This window comes from Oncorhynchus nerka, linkage group LG22 (genome assembly GCF_034236695.1).
Source record: "Oncorhynchus nerka isolate Pitt River linkage group LG22, Oner_Uvic_2.0, whole genome shotgun sequence".
In the NCBI taxonomy this organism is placed as follows: Eukaryota; Metazoa; Chordata; class Actinopteri; order Salmoniformes; family Salmonidae; genus Oncorhynchus; species Oncorhynchus nerka.
This window is the reverse complement of record NC_088417.1, coordinates 96,695,023-96,715,751: the sequence shown is the minus strand read 5'-3', so window position 1 is coordinate 96,715,751 and position 20,729 is coordinate 96,695,023. Positions and strand designations below refer to the sequence as shown.

Below are 20,729 nucleotides of genomic sequence, written 5' to 3'. Positions count from 1 at the left end.
TATGTTCCTTTTTTATAGACTGGTAGATGGAATGATGTCCCCTGCACAGAACTGAACACTTATATATGCAAGATGCCCAAAGCCCACTACCTGCTTCCCTCCGTCATGCCTACTGTGTACGGATGCACACAGGTGAGTGCTTGTCCTGTTGTACCTGTACCTGCCTATAGCTGTCCCTCTGCAGCACCACATCAGTGTGTGTGTGTGTGTGTGTGTGTGTGCGTGTGTGTGTCATAGGGCTGGGACGCCTATGGCTATTCCTGTTACTGGATGGAAGAGACCGCCAGAACCTGGTCAGACGCCAAGGCCTTCTGTGAGCAGCAAAACAGCAAACTTCTACACATTGGGGACATGTGAGTGGGATCACCTCAGCATCTCACAAGATGTCTTTATGTTGTGGCAGATACAGATCATCAGTCTGATGTACTCCAATCTGTTGGAAACCGGCTGGTCCATTTGATTTCTTATCCGAAGGGGCATCACATTTTTGGGGCGGCAGGGTAGCGGTTAGAGCGGCTAGTGGTTAGAGCGTTGGACTAGTAACCGGAAGGTTGCATGTTCAAACCCCCGAGCTGACAATGTACAAATCTGTCGTTCTGCCCCTGAACAGGCAGTTAACCCACTGTTCCTAGGCCATCATTGAAAATAAGAATTTGTTCTTAACTGACTTGCCTGGTTAAATAAAGGTCAAATAAATAACAGCTTAGAATCTTGGCATGCCTCAAGATGTCTATAATGCTGGTCTTTGATTGGTTGTTGAATATAATATCTGTGATGTCTTACCCAGTTATGAACAGTCCCACTTCACGGTGAAACTGGCTAGATACACTGGTTTGTGGTGGATTGGACTGAGGGCCACGGGTGACTCAGGAGGGGTGGATTACATCTGGGATAATGGAGCACCTCTCACCTTCACACACTGGGATCGAAACCAGCCAGGTACAGTCATTTTACACCCATTATCGAATCTGAAGTATTTTCCTGTCAGTATATCAGTTGAATTGTTTACCATTGTCTTTGTGATCCTCCAGATAACCATGCGGGAACCTGCGTTGCCATGACTACGGGCCTTACTGGTGGGTTCTGGGATGACAAGCCATGCACTGAGGTGTTCCCATTCGTGTGTGAGACACCAAGGCCTGACATCACCCCGCCCACTAAACCTCCAACTCCTCCCCCTTCATCGGACTGTGCGGACGGTTGGACGGCTGAGCGACACTTCAGGAACTGCTACAAGGTAAAGATATAGACTAGCTTCATCTGAACTGCTACAAGGTAAAGATATAGACTAGCTTCATCTGAACTGCTACATGGTAACTATACAGACTAGCTTCATCTGAACTGATACACTGTAAAGATATAGACTAGCTTCATCTGAACTGATACACTGTAAAGATATAGACTAGCTTCATCTGAACTGATACACTGTAAAGATATAGACTAGCTTCATCTGAACTGATACACTGTAAAGATATAGACTAGCTTCATCTGAACTGATACACTGTAAAGATACAGACTAGCTTCATCTGAACTGATACATGGTAACTATACACACTATCTTTATGTGAACTGATAATCGTTAAAGACACAGACCAGCTTCATCTGAACTGCTGAACTAGCACAGGGTAAAACACAGACTAGCTTCACCTGAACTGCCGAACTAGTACAGGGTAAAGATACAGACCAGCTTCATCTGAACTGCTGAACTAGTACAGGGTAAAGATACAGACCAGCTTCATCTGAACTGCTGAACTAGTACAGGGTAAAGATACAGACCAGCTTCATCTGAACTGCTGAACTAGTACAGGGTAAAGATACAGACCAGCTTCATCTGAACTGCTGAACTAGTACAGGGTAAAGATACAGACCAGCTTCATCTGAACTGCTGAACTAGTACAGGGTAAAGATACAGACCAGCTTCATCTGAACTGCTGAACTAGTACAGGGTAAAGATACAGACCAGCTTCATCTGAACTGCTGAACTAGTACAGGGTAAAGATACAGACCAGCTTCATCTGAACTGCTGAACTAGGTAAATACAGGTAAACTGCTGAACTGACAGAAATATAGCTTCAGCTCTGAACTGCTGAACTAGTACAGGGTAAAGATACAGACCAGCTTCATCTGAACTGCTGAACTGATACAGGGTAAATATACACCGACTAGCTTCATCTGAACTGCTGAACTAGTACAGGGTAAAGATACAGACCAGCTTCATCTGAACTGCTGAACTAGTACAGGGTAAAGATACAGACCAGCTTCATCTGAACTGCTGAACTAGTACAGGGTAAAGATACAGACCAGCTTCCTCTGAACTGCTGAACTAGTACAGGGTAAAGATACAGACCAGCTTCATCTGAACTGCTGAACTAGTACAGGGTAAAGATACAGACTAGCTTCATCTGAACTGCTGAACTAGTACAGGGTAAAGATACAGACTAGCTTCACCTGAACTGCTGAACTGATACAGGGTAAAGACACAGACCAGCTTCATCTGAACTGCTGAACTGATACAGGGTAAAGAGCCTCAACACTATATAAACTGAAAAAAAACCTTAGCGTTTCGAAATGTTTGTTGTAGCTCTTCATGGTGGACTTCTCCAAGAAGAAGAGTTGGCCTGCAGCCCGTGAAGACTGTATCTCCAGGGGGGCAGACCTTGTCAGTATCCATAACATGGAGGAAGAGAGCTTCCTGTCCACGTACACCAAGGGGAAGTCCAAGTGGATCGGTCTGAAACACAACCCTACAGATGGAGGTTACCACTGGAGTGACGCTACTCCTGTGAGCCACACCAACTGGGGACATGGGGAGCCCAACAACCATGAGGGTCGTGAGGACTGTGTAGAGATGGTGAGCAACACAAATGGGACGTCCTCTTGGTGGAACGATCTCAACTGTGATGCCCATCAGGACTGGATCTGCATGATCTCCAAGGGGAAGAAACCCATCGTGCCTCCAGTTCCCCCTCCTCCTGTTCCAGGTAGCTTAGTTTAGTGCACCTCTGATCGCACTGTTAAACCACAAGATGGCACCATAGAGTCATGATCATTGATTTGTTCCAGAAGTTTCTATGACCTGTATGACCCTGAGAAATGGCTTGTATCTTTTCCAGCACCTGACTGCGGTACCAACGCAGTCTGGAGGAAGAACAATGGCATCTGCTACTACTACAATGACACCGACATAGTAGACTTCCAGACAGCTATGTCCCGTTGCTACGATGAGAAGGCTCTACTGGTCTCCATCTTAAACAAAGATGAACAGGCGTACATCAACACGATGGTGTGAAATGCTTGTCCAAGCAGACCTTTTTGTTGTGTTTGTTGTGTTTGTTTTGTTTATCGGTTGTGCAGGAGATGTTACAAAAACTCTCAGTGTGCGGCTCCTCTCAGTAACGCTTCTTGACATTGCAGATTGGGACGGGACGGGCTGAATCATCATGGATTGGAATGGTTGTGTTTGGGATCGCAGCAGACCAGTACCAGTATGTCTTTTTTTTGTATTGATGCTACCCATACTGTTGTACAATATGGTGTGGGACATTGTCAAGACTGCTAACCACCTATCTCTGTTCCCCTACCCAGGTGGGTGGACTGGTCCCCTGTCACATATGTTTTCTGGGGTCTGGGAGAGCCTAATAATGCCAATGGGGAGGAACAGTGTGTCCAGATGAACAGACATCAAGGTACTGATGTAAACAGGTTGAACTTTCTGGGGGGAAAAATATAATAAAAATAGAATAATAGAAAATATTCAACTCCCATCCAACAATTTTGGTCGCATATTTTGCTATTTTGCAACCAGATAATAATGACTAGTCTTCGTTGTACTGTTGTTTTCGAGTGCCTTAGAGATAAAAGTGCGTACAGATTACAGGTTACCGTTTCATCTTTACTAAACGGATAAACGGATTGTCAGGTAAAAAGATACTCTATGACCCATATATTACCGACTCAATGTTTTTTTTCCTCCCTCCTATCGTGAATTGTCTATACGTTCGTAAAACAATTCGCAGGCTGTACCAAAACCCCTCGCGGGGAATTTGTTGACACCTTGTTCAGTCATGTAAATTCATTAGCTAGCTAGCAAACTGTAAAGTCATGTAAATTCGCTAGCTAGCAAACTGTAAAGTCATGTAAATTCATTAGCTAGCTAGCAAACTGTAAAGTCATGTAAATTCATTAGCTAGCTAGCAAACTTAATTAGCAGCATATCGAAACATTTGAGGAAAGAAAGGAAAAGGGATACTTCTTCAGGAGATCAATACTCAGATTATTGCAATGAATTTGACGCTCTTAAAGAGACGGTGTAGAATTTTCAATGGGATGCATCTCAATACATGATGTAGAAACCTACTATTCCACAAATGACTGGAATGTCAATGACAGGGTTTTGTATCAAATCAAATCAAATCAAATTGTATTTGTCACATACACATGGTTAGCAGATGTTAATGCGAGTGTAGCGAAATGCTTGTGCTTCTAGTTCCGACAATGCAGTAATAACCAACAAGTAATCTAACTAACAATTCCAAAACTACTGTCTTATACACAGTGTAAGGGGATAAAGAATATGTACATAAGGATATATGAATGAGTGATGGTACAGGGCAGCATACAGTAGATGGTATCGAATACAGTATATACATATGAGATGAGTATGTAGACAAAGTAAACAAAGTGGCATAGTTAAAGTGGCTAGTGATACATGTATTACATAAGGATGCAGTCGATGATATAGAGTACAGTATATACGTATGCATATGAGATGAATAATGTAGGGTAAGTAACATTATATAAGGTAGCATTGTTTAAAGTGGCTAGTGATATATTTACATCATTTCCCATCAATTCCCATTATTAAAGTGGCTGGAGTTGGGTCAGTGTCAATGTCAGTGTGTTGGCAGCAGCCACTCAATGTTAGTGGTGGCTGTTTAACAGTCTGATGGCCTTGAGATAGAAGCTGTTTTTCAGTCTCTCGGTCCCAGCTTTGATGCACCTGTACTGACCTCGCCTTCTGGATGATAGCGGGGTGAACAAGGCAGTGGCTCGGGTGGTTGATGTCCTTGATGATCTTTATGGCCTTCCTGTAACATCGGGTGGTGTAGGTGTCCTGGAGGGCAGGTAGTTTGCCCCCGGTGATTGTGCTGACCTCACTACCCTCTGGAGAGCCTTACGGTTGAGGGCGGAGCAGTTGCCGTACCAGGCGGTGATACAGCCCGCCAGGATGCTCTCGATTGTGCATCTGTAGAAGATTGTGAGTGCTTTTGGTGACAAGCCGAATTTCTTCAGCCTCCTGAGGTTGAAGAGGCGCTGCTGCGCCTTCTTCACGACGCTGTCTGTGAGTGGACCAATTCAGTTTGTCTGTAATGTGTATGCCGAGGAACTTAAAACTTGCTACCCTCTCCACTACTGTTCCATCGACGTGGATAGGGGGGTGTTCCCTCTGCTGTTTCCTGAAGTCCACAATCATCTCCTTAGTTTTGTTGACGTTGAGTGTGAGGTTATTTTCCTGACACCACACTCCGAGGGCCCTCACCTCCTCCCTGTAGGCCATCTCGTCGTTGTTGGTAATCAAGCCTACCACTGTTGTGTCGTCCGCAAACTTGATGATTGAGTTGGAGGCATGCGTGGCCACGCAGTCGTGGGTGAACAGGGAGTACAGGAGAGGGCTCAGAACGCACCCTTGTGGGGCCCCCGTGTTGAGGATCAGCGGGGAGGAGATGTTGTTGCCTACCCTCACCACCTGGGGGGCGGCCCGTCAGGAAGTCCAGTACCCAGTTGCACAGGGCTGGGTCGAGACCCAGGGTCTCGAGCTTGATGACGAGCTTGGAGGGTACTATGGTGTTGAATGCCGAGCTGTAGTCGATGAACAGCATTCTCACATAGGTATTCCTCTTGTCCAGATGGGTTAGGGCAGTGTGCAGTGTGGTTGAGATTGCATCGTCTGTGGACCTATTTGGGCGGTAAGCAAATTGGAGTGGGTCTAGGGTGTCAGGTAGGGTGGAGGTGATATGGTCCTTGACTAGTCTCTCAAAGCACTTCATGATGACGGAAGTGAGTGCTACGGGGCGGTAGTCGTTTAGCTCAGTTACCTTAGCTTTCTTGGGAACAGGAACAATGGTGGCCCTCTTGAAGCATGTGGGAACAGCAGACTGGTATAGTGATTGATTGAATATGTCCGTAAACACACCGGCCAGCTGGTCTGCGCATGCTCTGAGGGCGCGGCTGGGGATGCCGTCTGGGCCTGCAGCCTTGCGAGGGTTAACACGTTTAAATGTCTTACTCACCTCGGCTGCAGTGAAGGAGAGACCGCATGTTTTCGTTGCAGGCCGTGTCAGTGGCACTGTATTGTCCTCAAAGCGGGCAAAAAAGTTATTTAGTCTGCCTGGGAGCAAGACATCCTGGTCCGTGACTGGGCTGGGTTTCTTCTTGTAGTCCGTGATTGACTGTAGACCCTGCCACATGCCTCTTGTGTCTGAGCCATTGAATTGAGATTCTACTTTGTCTCTGTACTGACGCTTAGCTTGTTTGATAGCCTTGCGGAGGGAATAGCTGCACTGTTTGTATTCGGTCATGTTACCAGACACCTTGCCCTGATTAAAAGCAGTGGTTCGCGCTGTCAGTTTCACGCGAATGCTGCCATCAATCCACGGTTTCTGGTTAGGGAATGTTTTTATCGTTGCTATTGGAACGACATCTTCAACGCACGTTCTAATGAACTCGCACACCGAATCAGCGTATTCGTCAATATTGTTATCTGACGCAATACGAAACATGTCCCAGTCCACGTGATGGAAGCAGTCTTGGAGTGTGGAGTCAGCTTGGTCGGACCAACGTTGGACAGACCTCAGCGTGGGAGCCTCTTGTTTAAGTTTCTGTCTGTAGGCAGGGATCAACAAAATGGAGTCGTGGTCAGCTTTTCCGAAAGGGGGGCGGGGCAGGGCCTTATATGCGTCGCGGAAGTTAGAGTAACAATGATCCAAGGTTTTACCACCCCTGGTTGCGCAATCGATATGCTGATAAAATTTAGGGAGTCTTGTTTTCAGATTAGCTTTGTTAAAATCCCCAGCTACAATGAATGCAGCCTCCGGATAAATGGTTTCCAGTTTGCAAAGAGTTAAATAAAGTTCGTTCAGAGCCATCGATGTGTCTGCTTGGGGGATATATACGGCTGTGATTATAATCGAAGAGAATTCTCTTGGTAGATAATGCGGTCTACATTTGATTGTGAGGAATTCTAAATCAGGTGAACAGAAGGATTTGAGTTCCTGTATGTTTCTTTCATCACACCATGTCTCGTTAGCCATAAGGCATACGCCCCCGCCCCTCTTCTTACCAGAAAGATGTTTGTTTCTGTCGGCGCGATGCGTGGAGAAACCCGTTGGCTGCACCGCCCCGGATAGCGTCTCTCCAGTGAGCCATGTTTCCGTGAAGCAGAGAACGTTACAGTCTCTGATGTCCCTCTGGAATGCTACCCTTGTTCGGATTTCATCAACCTTGTTGTCAAGAGACTGGACATTGGCAAGAAGAATGCTAGGGAGTGGTGCACGGTGTGCCCGTGTCCGGAGTCTGACCAGAAGACCGCTACGTTTCCCTCTTTTACGAAGTCGTTTTTTGGGGTCGCTGCATGGAATCAATTCCGTTGACCTGTTTGTAAGGCAGAACACAGGATCCGCGTCGCGGAAAACATATTCTTGGTCGTACTGATGGGGAGTTGACGCTGATCTTATATTCAGTAGTTCTTCTCGACTGTATGTAGTAATGAAACCTAAGATGACCTGGGGTACTAATGTAACATTTTCAATGGATTTTTACAGGGTTAAGGCACGAAAGTAGCTAGAACTTTGTATAGGCCCAATATAGGCTGTGTCTCAATCAATTTAAACATCTTATTTTCTGGTGCTTTTATGTTGTGCTCCTAATTTTTATGTTGTGCTCCTAATTCTTATGTTGTGCTCCTAATTCTTATGTTGTGCTCCTAATTCTTATGTTGTGCTCCTAATTCTTATGTTGTGCTCCTAATTCTTATGTTGTGCTCCTAATTCTTATGTTGTGCTCCTAATTTTTATGTTGTGCTCCTAATTTTTATGTTGTGCTCCTAATTTTTATGTTGTGCTCCTAACTTTTATGTTGTGCTCTTAATTTTTATGTTGTGCTCCTAACTTTTTATGTTGTGCTCCTAATTTTTATGTTGTGCTCCTAATTCTTATGTTGTGCTCCTAACTTTTTATGTTGTGCTCCTAATTTTTATGTTGTGCTCCTAATTCTTATGTTGTGCTCCTAATTTTTATGCTGTGCTCCTAATTTTTATGTTGTGCTCCTAATTTTTATGTTGTGCTCCTAATTTTATGTTGTGCTCCTAACTTTTTATGTTGTGCTCCTAACTTTTTATGTTGTGCTCCTAACTTTTTATGTTGTGCTGAAAATGGTTAATTTAGAGTCCTGCATCCAACATATTCTGCATCTTGTGTCTCGTAGGTAACTGGAATGATGTCAACTGCGCCCGTACCAATGCAGGTTACCTGTGTAAGAAATACCCTAATGAAGACCACACTCCACCTCCTCCCACCCAACCCTGGACGGGATACTGCCCAGCGGGTAGGGCAGACACACCCCCATTAATACTACAGGTTCTGATTGTAAAATGATCCCCCAAAACACTAGTAGTAACCAGTGTCTTTGTCTGTTCTAGGATGGATGCTGTTCCGAAACAAGTGCTTTATGTTCCAAGGGCACGGGCACGGGATGAAAGCCAACTGGACCTCTGCTCGGAGTTGGTGCCAAAGTAAAGGAGCAGAATTAGCTGTCATCGACAATCAATATGAGAACGGTAAGCTACAGAAGCAACTCTAGCTTTGGAGATTGTCGATCAACGTTCCTTTGACTTTTTTCATGGTGGTTTTATATTTGAATGGCCTCTGTTCTCCAGACTTTGTGTCCAGCTATCTAAGGGATCTGAGGCTGCCAACATGGATTGGCTTGACAGACAGCCTGGTGGAGGGAGGGTTTGGCTGGAGTGATGGTGTGAGTCCAGTGTTGTATACCAACTGGGCCGACAAGGAACCCAACAACAATGGAGGACGGGTGAGAATCATGCACAGCTCCAACATACTTCAGATGAGGGGTGTCAAAGGTTCTAAGGTTTTTCCACTCATAGACTGGATCGGTTTAAAACGAGATTATAAGCGACAAGTTTCACAAAGATTAAACTTTGACCTTTTTCCTCCCCCAGGAGCACTGCACCGCCATTACCCATAACTACTTGGTGAGTGGACGCTGGAATGATGACTTGTGCACTGAGGAACATAGCTGGGTCTGCTCCATGAAGAAATGTTAGTGCTGACCTTATTTTTTTTACAACTTTTTTGTTGTTTGCACACAACTCACTCTTTGCAGCTTAATGATTTTGTGACTTTTTGTTAAAAGTTCTATAATTTAATTCCGACAGCAAGCAGTATAGCTCCGCCAGCTCCAACCAAAAACCCCTGCCCCTCTGGTTACATCTCCTGGTATAAGAACTGCTACAAGCTGGTGGAGGAGCCGAAGACGTGGGAGGCAGCTCAGGTGGCCTGTGAGCAGGAAGGTGGTAACTTGGCCAGCGTAGACATGAGCTACGACCAGGCCTTTGTGGCCGGGGTTGTACTCCAGGGCAAAGCAGACGCATGGATTGGACTAAGACGCAAGGTGCTAGCCCAATCCTCTTTATTGAATTGAACTGGCATTAATCACAACAAAGATCATTTGAAGTTGTCATTTCTTTGATTATGGTAAGTGGACAAGATGCTCTTGGTTGATTGTTTGTTGTATCTACAGGATGATAGCAGTTCATATACATGGACAGACGGCTGGTCAGTGTTCTTCACTCACTGGGGACCTGGGGAGCCTAGTAACCACAAAACAGAGGGCTGTGTAGCAATGCGTGCAGAGCCTATCTTCCATGGAACATGGAACGACACCGATTGTAATTCTGCCAAGGCCTATATCTGCAAGATCTCCTCAGGTAGGAGCTACAGGACCTTCAGAAAGTATTCATACCCCTTGATTTATTCCACATTTTGTTGTGTTACAACCTGAATTGAAAAATTGATTAAATATATATTTTTTAAATCTCACCCATCTACACACAATACCACATAATGACAAAGTGAAAACATGTTTTTTAAGAAATGTTTGCAAATGTATTGAAAATGAAATACAGAAATATCCCATTAACATAAGTATACACACCCCTCTGTCAGTACATGTTAGAATCACCTTTGGCATCAATTACAGCTGTGAGTCTTTCTGAGTAAGTCTCTAAGAGCTTTTGCACACCTGAATTGTACAATATTTTCACATTATTCTTAAAAAATTATTCAAGCTCTGTCAAGTTGGTTGTTGATCACTCTAGACAGCCATTTTCAAGTCTTGCCATAGATTTTCAAGGTGATTTAAATCAAAACTGTAACTAGGCCGCTAAGGAACATTCAGCATTGTCTTGGAAACCAACTCCAGTGTATATTTGGCCTTGTGTTTTAGGTTATTGTCCTGCTGAAAGGTGAATTTGTCTCCCTGTGTCTGTTGGAAAGAATGAAACAAAGTTTACCACTAGGATTTTGCCTGTGCTTAGCTCTATTGCGTTTCTTTATATATATATATATATATATATACAAAAAAACATTCCCTTGTCCTTGCCGATGACAAGCATACCCATAGCATGATGCAGCCACCACCATGCTTGAAAATATGAAGAGTAGTACTCAGTAATGTGTTTTGTTAGGTTTTCCCCAAACATAGCACTTTGTATTAAGACATAAAGTTCATTTGTTTGCCAATTTTTTTTTCAGTTTTACTTTCGTGCCTTATTGCAAACAGGATGCGTGTTTTAGAATATTTTTATTTAAAAAAATAAAAAATGTGTAAAACTTTCTTTAAACAGAATTCCACTTTGATATTATGGGGTATTGTGCGTAGGCCAGTGACACAAAATATAGATCTTTTTTAAAAGTCGGAAGGCACTTTACATCTCCACTGCAGCATATCCCCCCGAGGTCGATGTCAACACCCCCGCCGAAATCTGATTTGCATAACAACAACAAAAATCCCCATTAAAATCTGTCCGCCTATGTTGCACTTCTGCATCTGCGGTGAAATGTGACAGAGCTAGAGAGGTGTTTGTCAGACCATGAGACATCGCGAAAAAGACGAGACTCTCACGAACACAATGGTGTTCTCCGTTTGGTTCTACGACCCCCACAATCGTTTTGGGACTCGTCTGAAGTTGGTGCAGCCGATCTGCCAACTTCTGTCTGAAGCTTCCGAAGAGTTTGGGATACACACTAATATGTTTAGTTCCATAAATAAGGGATTAAATATTTGTGAAAAAAAAAGAAATACAAAGTTTCCTGATCTTTCTTATATCTCTGAGATATAGGAAAAACACTTCAGAACAAACTTCCTTTAGATTTCTTTTTTTGGGACTCTGTTGTTCAATGTAGTGAATCTGTTATTCAATGTGTTTGTATGGGCTAATAGCAGTAAGGCCAAATAAAATGTTTAATCCCAAAAATGTTTTGGATATTTTTGGGATTCTTCAAGGGGTCTTAAAATTCTAAATCAAATAGCAAAATGATCCTTGGTACGACCTTCTTAAAACAACTCATTATAGCTTAGTAGACCCCCCCCATCTTAGACAGGGCTTAGACTCTTATGGGATAAGCAGACTAATTTAACTAGCCCACTCTTGACAAGTGTACTATATTTTCCACAGGTTTCCGATAATTGCAGATGTCACCTGTTAAAATACTAAATATTTATATTCCTCTCTCCTCAGAGTCTCCTCCTCCAACCCCAGCCCCTGGAGATGGGAAATGCCTTTTAGGCTGGGTTCCCTTTGGTCGCTACTGCTACTTTGTCTACAACGGGCCCCAGGGATTCTCCTGGCCAGAGGCAAGACACTACTGCCAAATAGTGAGAGGAGACCTGGTGTCCATCCACAGTAGACCAGAGGTGGAGTTCATCTTGAAAATGAATTACACCAGAGTACACAACGTCTGGATCGGCCTGACCAGGGACAACAACTGTAAGTGGGTCGTTCCACGAAACCGTGCCTTTTGCATACCTTCTTTATTTGAAGTAGAAATAAAAACCTGTTATGTTAACTGAAGTGCCCTTTAAAATAGACCCATGGAGAATTCAATATATCAGATTTTTTAATATGAATAAAGTCTTGCTAAAGTGCCAAAATGTTGCATTTCAACCCATTTTAATCCAATAATTTCTCTAATGTAAAGACCTAGTTATTGTGTTGCTTCGGGCAGGGTAGCCTAGTTGTTAGAGCGTTGGACTAGTAACCGGAAGGTTGCAAGTTCAAACCCCCGAGCTGACAAGGTACAAATCTGTCGTTCTGCCCCTGAACAGGCAGTTAACCCACTGTTCCTAGGCCAGTTAACCCACTGTTCCTAGGCCAGTTAACCCACTGTTCCTAGACCAGTTAACCCACTGTTCCTAGACCAGTTAACCCACTGTTCCTAGGCCGTCATTGACAAATAAGAATTTGTTCTTAACTGACTTGCCTAGTTAAATAAAGGTAAAATAAATAAAAAATAAATAAAATTGACAAAAGTTTATTTCTGGAGATGACTATATATTTAATGTGATTAATTTACATCTGTCATTCATTTTAAGGTCAACCCCCTGTTACGTGACCTGAACTCTCATTTTAAGGTCAACCCCCTGTTACGTGACCTGAACTCTCATTTTAAGGTCAACCCCCTGTTACGTGACCTGAACTCTCATTTTAAGCCCCTGTTACGTGACCTGTCAGCCCCCTGTTACGTGACCTGAACTCTCATTTTAAGGTCAGCCCCCTGTTACGTGACCTGAACTCTCATTTTAAGGTCAACCCCCTGTTACGTGACCTGAACTCTCATTTTAAGGTCAACCCCCTGTTACGTGACCTGAACTCTCATTTTAAGGTCAACCCCCTGTTACGTGACCTGAACTCTCATTTTAAGGTCAACCCCCTGTTACGTGACCTGAACTCTCATTTTAAGGTCAACCCCCTGTTACGTGACCTGAACTCTCATTTTAAGGTCAACCCCCTGTTACGTGACCTGAACTCTCATTTTAAGGTCAACCCCCTGTTACGTGACCTGAACTCTCATTTCAATGTGGTGAAACTATTATTTTAAATATTTGGTTCAATAGAAACATTTGAAACATCTAATAGTCAAATCATCGTGTAAAAGCAGGTAAGCTGATTCTACTCTTTAATTTGCCATTTTCTGGTGTTTTGTGGTGAAACACTGAGTGGGACGAGTACAACACGTCAACCCTGTTACCCATAGATAGACAGGCTAGAAATGTTTGAGCAATTACATTTTTTAGTGATGCTTGCATTCAATTGCCAATCCCTGTTGCACACAACCAGCTTCCATTCCCCCCTGTCACGAGAGGATCTATGGCTGATTTAAGATGACAGAGTTACAGTCAACCATGTTACTTTATTTGGCACTTAAGAGACACTTACTATAGTATTATTTTAATTTAACCTCTTGAGATAGGAAAACTTTGTTTATTTATTAAGTTGATCGTGTGCTCTTCATTACAGACTTTTAAACCAAGTTACACTTCTCAAAAGGCATTGAATTGGTGGAACGACCCAAGTAAATGATGCACTGACGTTTCACCGTGTGGTTTTCTCACCTAAATATCTAACGTTATACTAATATTTATACCTGTTTCCAGTTGGCTGGAGTTGGACAGACATGCATTCCTTGGCTTTCCTAAACTGGGCGCCTAACGAGCCCAACGAAGCCTTCCACAATGGAGACGTGGGAGGAGAGAACTGTGTGGAGATGTACCCTGACGGACAATGGAATGATAACAACTGTATGCAGAAGAGAGGATATGCCTGTCGCCACCGCCAATGTGAGTACTCAGTATAACTGGTACAGACAAGGGTCCATTGATGCGGTACTTTCAGATGTAAATGCTACTGTTATTTCTCCTGCAGACTACACCACAGATGGCGGTGGTATAGTCATTCCCACCGATGCTCCCCAGGCTAGCGGTAAGTTTGCTAGACTAGTTACAACATTTGAAAAAAATAAACATAGATCATTCCCGAAACCATAGATCATATTCATTCATATTTTGTCCTTTGTTTAACAGGTGCTGGACTGATCGCTGGGGCTGTGATTGGGGCCATTGTTGTCTTCACCTTGATATTTGGACTGCTTTATTACGTCTTCAGCATCAGAGGAGTCAAGCTGAGTGACGTCAGCTTCCCAACGAGAACGGGAAGGAGCGTTGATGTGGTAAGTGAAGCTTATAGCAACCGTGGTTTCTTAAGCATAAAAGATGTACATGATGGTAACAGAGCACCAGAGAGGAAATAGCACTTAGCTGTAAACAAAGCAAATAACAAACAGGGATAATATCAAATCAAATTGATTTATAAAGCCCTTTGTACATCAGCTGATATCTCAAAGTGCTGTACAGAAACCCAGCCTAAAATCCCAAACAGCAAGCAATGCAGGTGTAGAAGCAAGTTGGCTAGGAAAAACTCCATAGAAAGGCCAAAACCTAGGAAGAAACCTAGAGAGGAACCAGGCTATGTGGGGTGGCCAGTCCTCTTCTGGCTGTGCCAGGTGGAGATTATAACAGAACATGGCCAAGATGTTCAAATGTTCATAAATGACCAGCATGATCAACTACTAATAATCACAGGCAGAACAGTTGAAACTGGAGCAGCAGCACGGCCAGGTGGACTGGGGACAGCAAGGAGTCATCATGCCAGGTAGTCCTGAGGCATGGTCCTACCGCTCAGGTCCTCCGAGAGAGAGAAAGAAAGAGAGAATTAGAGAGAGCATTCTTAAATTCACACAGGACACCGGATAAGACAGGAGAAGTACTCCAGATATAACAAACTGACCCTAGTCCCCCGACACATAAACTACTGCAGCATAAATACTGGAGGCTGAGACAGCAGGGGTCAGGAGACACTGTGGCCCCATCCGATGACACCCCCGGACAGGGCCAAACAGGAAGGATATAACCCTATAATAGACATCCTTGCCTAGTTCCTCTTATCTATATTGAGATAAAGGGCGATGTTCATGTGAGGAGGTTTACAGGGATTCATGAACACTCTCCAAATGTTCAAATGAATCTTCCCTCAAATGACACGATTTGTTCTTATATTGCAGCCTGCTTTTAACAACCCCAACTTTGGAGGAGAATCGGAAACATGAAACATGGGATTTGGATGAGTTTTTGTATATTTGTAATGAACCATGATTGCCACAGTTTCTCTTGTATAAGAAATCACCATGTCAATAACGTAGGTCTGTTTAAATAAAGCATGAATACAACAATCTCTAAGAACTGTTTTTGAGACATACATTTTTGAGAGAATATATTTTCTAATAATCTCTTTAATTCTTATAAATCGGTCGGCAACATGTAATATTTACATTTCAAATGTTTATACTTTTTTAGGTTGGATGCTTGTCTGTGGTAGTATGTATCGCACTACATTAGTAATAAAATCACTTTTCTGAATACCAAATAAACTGGGCTACAACTACCACCGGAGATTTAATATTTCTGCCAAATGGTCAAGCTATTTTACGATAATGTATGGAATTTTATTATTTACTGTTGTATTTAATGTATTGATAATGCATTATTTTCTAAAAGAGGTTTGAATAAATAAAAAAAAGTAACATTTTTTAATACTATTTCTAAGTGTCTTGCGTGCCGGAGACCTTTCAAATGTGTCTGTGGCTGAAAATATTGTAGTTATATTTTTACTTGATTTACTTTTGTTATATCATCTGATTTTTACTTTTGTTTAATAAATGTTTTGTTATCATTTCACCTCATAATTCAGTTTGCTTGTGTTAGAGTGCTATTACACAGTCCCTAAGTCCAGAACAGACTGTGGGAGGCACAAGTACTACATAGAGCCATGACTACATGGAACTCTATTCCACAGTACCACATAGAGCCATGACTACATGGAACTCTATTCCACAGTACCACATAGAGCCATGACTACATGGAACTCTATTCCACAGTACTACATAGAGCCATGACTACATGGAACTCTATTCCACAGTACCACATAGAGCCATGACTACATGGAACTCTATTCCACAGTACTACATAGAGCCATGACTACATGGAACTCTATTCCACAGTACCACATAGAGCCATGACTACATGGAACTCTATTCCACAGTACTACATAGAGCCATGACTACATACATGGAACTCTATTCCACAGTACTACATAGAGCCATGACTACATACATGGAACTCTATTCCACAGTAATACATAGAGCCATGACTACATGGAACTCTATTCCACAGTACTACATAGAGCCATGACTACATACATGGAACTCTATTCCACAGTACTACATAGAGCCATGACTACATACATGGAACTCTATTCCACAGTACTACATAGAGCCATTACTACATGGAACTCTATTCCACAGTACCACATAGAGCCATGACTACATGGAACTCTATTCCACAGTACTACATAGAGCCATGACTACATACATGGAACTCTATTCCACAGTACTACATAGAGCCATGACTACATACATGGAACTCTATTCCACAGTAATACATAGAGCCATGACTACATGGAACTCTATTCCACAGTACTACATAGAGCCATGACTACATACATGGAACTCTATTCCACAGTACTACATAGAGCCATGACTACATACATGGAACTCTATTCCACAGTAATACATAGAGCCATGACTACATGGAACTCTATTCCACAGTAATACATAGAGCCATGACTACATGGAACTCTATTCCACAGTACCACATAGAGCCATGACTACATGGAACTCTATTCCACAGTAATACATAGAGCCATGACTACATGGAACTCTATTCCACAGTACTACATAGAGCCATGACAACATGGAACTCTATTCCACAGTACTACATAGAGCCATGACAACACGGAACTCTATTCCACAGTACTACATAGAGCCATGACTACATACATGGAACTCTATTCCACAGTACTACATAGAGCCATGACTACATGGAACTCTATTCCACAGTACTACATAGAGCCATGACAACACGGAACTCTATTCCACAGTACTACATAGAGCCATGACTACATACATGGAACTCTATTCCACAGTACTACATAGAGCCATGACAACATGGAACTCCATTCCACATCAAGTAACTGACACAGGCAGTAAAATTAGATTTCAAAAACATCTTATGGAACTGTGAAGAAACACAAACACACACACACAGATTTAGTACTGTAGATATGTGGTAGTGGTGGAGTAGAGGCCTGAGAGCAGAGTATTCTTCTAACTGTTATGGTAAAGCAATATATATATATATATATATTTTTTTTACCTTTATTTAACTAGGCAAGTCAGTTAAGAACAAATTCTAATTTTCAATGACAGCCTGGTAACAGTGGGGATTTGATCTTGCAATCTTTCGGTTATTAGTCCAACACTAACCACTAGGCTACCTGCCTTGATGTGTTCAGGTTTTCACTGCTGGTATAGTGACTTGCCAATTTTAATAGAGAAAGTACAAAATGTTTTGTAAATTCATACACTGGCTAAGCCCCTTAGTTCCAGTGAACAGAAACCTTAATGATACAGCATACAATGACATTCTAGACGATTCTGTACTTCCAACTTTGTGGTAAGTTTTTGTCACCAAAAGCACTCACGAACTTCTACAGATGCACAATCGAGAGCATCCTGGCGGGCTGTATCACCGCCTGGTACGGCAACTGCTCCGCCCTCAACCGTAAGGCTCTCCAGAGGGTAGTGAGGTCTGCACAACGCATCACCGGGGGCAAACTACCTGCCCTCCAGGACACCTACACCACCCGATGTTACAGGAAGGCCATAAAGATCATCAAGGACATCAACCACCCGAACCACTGCCTGTTCACCCCGCTATCATCCAGAAGGCGAGGTCAGTACAGGTGCATCAAAGCTGGGACTGAGAGACTGAAAAACAGCTTCTATCTCAAGGCTATCAGACTGTTAAACAGCCACCATTGAGTGGCTGCTGCCAACACACTGTCATTGACACTGACCCAACTCCAGCCACTTTAATAATGGGAATTGATGGGAAATGATGTAAATATATCACTAGCCACTTTAAACAATGCTACCTTATATAATGTTACTTACCCTACATTATTCATCTCATATGCATACGTATATACTGTACTCTACATCATCGACTGCATCCCTATGTAATACATGTATCACTAGCCACTTTAACTATGCCACTTTGTTTACTTTGTCTACATACTCATCTCATATGTATATACTGTACTCGATACCATCTACTGTATGCTGCTCTGTACCATCACTCACTCATATATCCTTATGTACATATTCTTTATCCCCTAACACTGTGTATAAGACAGTAGTTTTAGAATTGTTAGTTAGATTACTTGTTGGTTATCACTGCATTGTCGGAACTAGAAGCACAAGCATTTCGCTACACTCGCATTAACATCTGCTAACCATGTGTATGTGACAAATAAAATTTGATTTGATTTGATTTAAGTTTGGGAAAGGTCCTTTCCTGTTGCAGCTTGACAATGCCCCATGTAGTGTATTTGTGGATTCTGGGATTAATTTACTTCTACCTGATACCTTTCATCAAGATTTCGTTTTTTTGTAAAAGGTCAAGGTAAATGAATCCATGAAAATAATATAATTTAATGTGTCTTCAATTACCCAATTTCCATGAATTTGATGATATAAGCTTGAAGCCCATTCAAAAACAGTACGGGACTTGAACCAGGAAGAAGACTTTCATAGGGTATATAACGTTACCCAGGACCTTCTAATTAGCAGGTTTTGTATGGGTGGAGTTTTGACTTGCCAGGTGACATCACAAGACGGTATAAATGACTAGACCAATAACAAAGAGCGTTCCAAACTAGAGGGCAGCATTCCAGAAAGAACTTTCGGACGAAAATGTTTTTTTTCTCCTGTAAATGATTTAGAAGCCGATCGCCTTCCTGCTTTGTATGCGTTAGCTTACCTGTCGTATTAAACACTCCTCTCTCTGACATTATTCACACGCTCTCAGCATTCGCTGCTTCAAGTTCAGTAGCCCACAGCTCCTCTCCTCGTTAGAGATATTACAGTACATTCCGAGAGTATTCAGACCCCTCGACTTTTTCCCCACATTTTGTTAAGTTACAGCTTTATTCTAAAATGGATTAAATAAAAAAAATGCCCTCATCAATCTACACACAATACCCCATAATGACATCACAATACCCCATAATGACATCACAATACCCCATAATGACATCACAATACCCCATAATGACATCACAATACCCCATAATGACATCTCAATACCCCATAATGACATCACAATACCCCATAATGACATCACAATACCCCATAATGACATCACAATACCCCATAATGACATCACAAATAATGACATCTCAATACCCCATAATGACATCTCAATACCCCATAATGACATCACAATACCCCATAATGACATCTCAATACCCCATAATGACATCACAATACCCCATAATGACATCTCAATACCCCATAATGACATCACAATACCCCATAATGACATCTCAATACCCCATAATGACATCTCAATACCCCATAATGACATCTCAATACCCCATAATGACATCTCAATACCCCATAATGACATCACAATACCCCATAATGACATCACAATACCCCATAATGACATCTCAATACCCCATAATGACATCTCAATACCACCCCATAATGACATCTCAATACCACCCCATAATGACATCTCAATACCCCATAATGACATCACAATACCCCATAATGACATCACAATACCCCATAATGACATCTCAATACCCCATAATGACATCACAATACCCCATAATGACATCTCAATACCCCATAATGACATCTCAATACCCCATAATGACATCTCAATACCCCATAATGACATCACAATACCCCATAATGACATCTCAATACCCCATAATGACATCACAATACCCCATAATGACATCTCAATACCCCATAATGACATCTCAATACCCCATAATGACATCTCAATACCCCATAATGACATCTCAATACCCCATAATGACATCACAATACCCCATAATGACATCTCAATACCCCATAATGACATCACAATACCCCATAATGACATCTCAATACCCCATAATGACATCTCAATACCCCATAATGACATCTCAATACCCCATAATGACAAAAGCAAAAACAGGTTTTTAGATTTTTTTTGCAAACGTATGTACAAATAAAACACAGAAAACCTTATTTACATAAGTATTCAGACCCTATGTTATAAGACTCAAAATTGAGCTCAGGTGCATCCTGTTTCCATTGATCATCCCCGTTTCTACAACTTGATAATGCAAGGCAGAGCAAAAACCAAGCCATAAGGTCAAAGAAATGGTCCATATAGCTCTGAGACAGGATTGTGTCGAGGCACAGATCTAGGGAAGGGTTCCAAAACATTTCTGCAGCATTGAAGGTCCTCAAGAACACAGTGGCCTCCATCAACCTCTACAGGATCGCTGGGTCCCCCACTGGACGGTTGAGCTAACGTAGGCTAATGTGATTAGCATGAGGTTGCAAGTAACAAGAAAAATTCCCAGGACATAGACATATCTGATATTGGCAGAGAGCTTCAAATCTTGTTAATCTAAC

At 42.3% G+C, this 20,729-nt stretch overlaps 1 protein-coding gene across 1 annotated transcript in view; it reads left to right on the top strand.

Annotated features, from left to right (window-relative positions):
- LOC115106033 (macrophage mannose receptor 1) overlaps nucleotides 1-15,867 on the top strand; it is a 36,314-nt gene extending 20,447 nt beyond the window's left edge. Inside the window, exons 31-49 of the mRNA XM_029628630.2 lie at nucleotides 19-132; nucleotides 238-353; nucleotides 788-939; nucleotides 1,032-1,237; nucleotides 2,582-2,981; nucleotides 3,114-3,283; nucleotides 3,415-3,485; nucleotides 3,586-3,686; nucleotides 8,482-8,601; nucleotides 8,696-8,833; nucleotides 8,933-9,087; nucleotides 9,236-9,335; nucleotides 9,452-9,687; nucleotides 9,817-10,003; nucleotides 11,816-12,064; nucleotides 13,732-13,914; nucleotides 14,000-14,056; nucleotides 14,158-14,303; nucleotides 15,195-15,867. Coding sequence (XP_029484490.2) covers nucleotides 19-132; nucleotides 238-353; nucleotides 788-939; nucleotides 1,032-1,237; nucleotides 2,582-2,981; nucleotides 3,114-3,283; nucleotides 3,415-3,485; nucleotides 3,586-3,686; nucleotides 8,482-8,601; nucleotides 8,696-8,833; nucleotides 8,933-9,087; nucleotides 9,236-9,335; nucleotides 9,452-9,687; nucleotides 9,817-10,003; nucleotides 11,816-12,064; nucleotides 13,732-13,914; nucleotides 14,000-14,056; nucleotides 14,158-14,303; nucleotides 15,195-15,239 — 2,946 coding nt within the window. The 3' untranslated portion in view covers nucleotides 15,240-15,867. The remainder of the gene's footprint in view (nucleotides 1-18; nucleotides 133-237; nucleotides 354-787; nucleotides 940-1,031; nucleotides 1,238-2,581; nucleotides 2,982-3,113; nucleotides 3,284-3,414; nucleotides 3,486-3,585; nucleotides 3,687-8,481; nucleotides 8,602-8,695; nucleotides 8,834-8,932; nucleotides 9,088-9,235; nucleotides 9,336-9,451; nucleotides 9,688-9,816; nucleotides 10,004-11,815; nucleotides 12,065-13,731; nucleotides 13,915-13,999; nucleotides 14,057-14,157; nucleotides 14,304-15,194) is intronic.
- The last annotated feature ends 4,862 nt before the right edge of the window (nucleotides 15,868-20,729 follow it).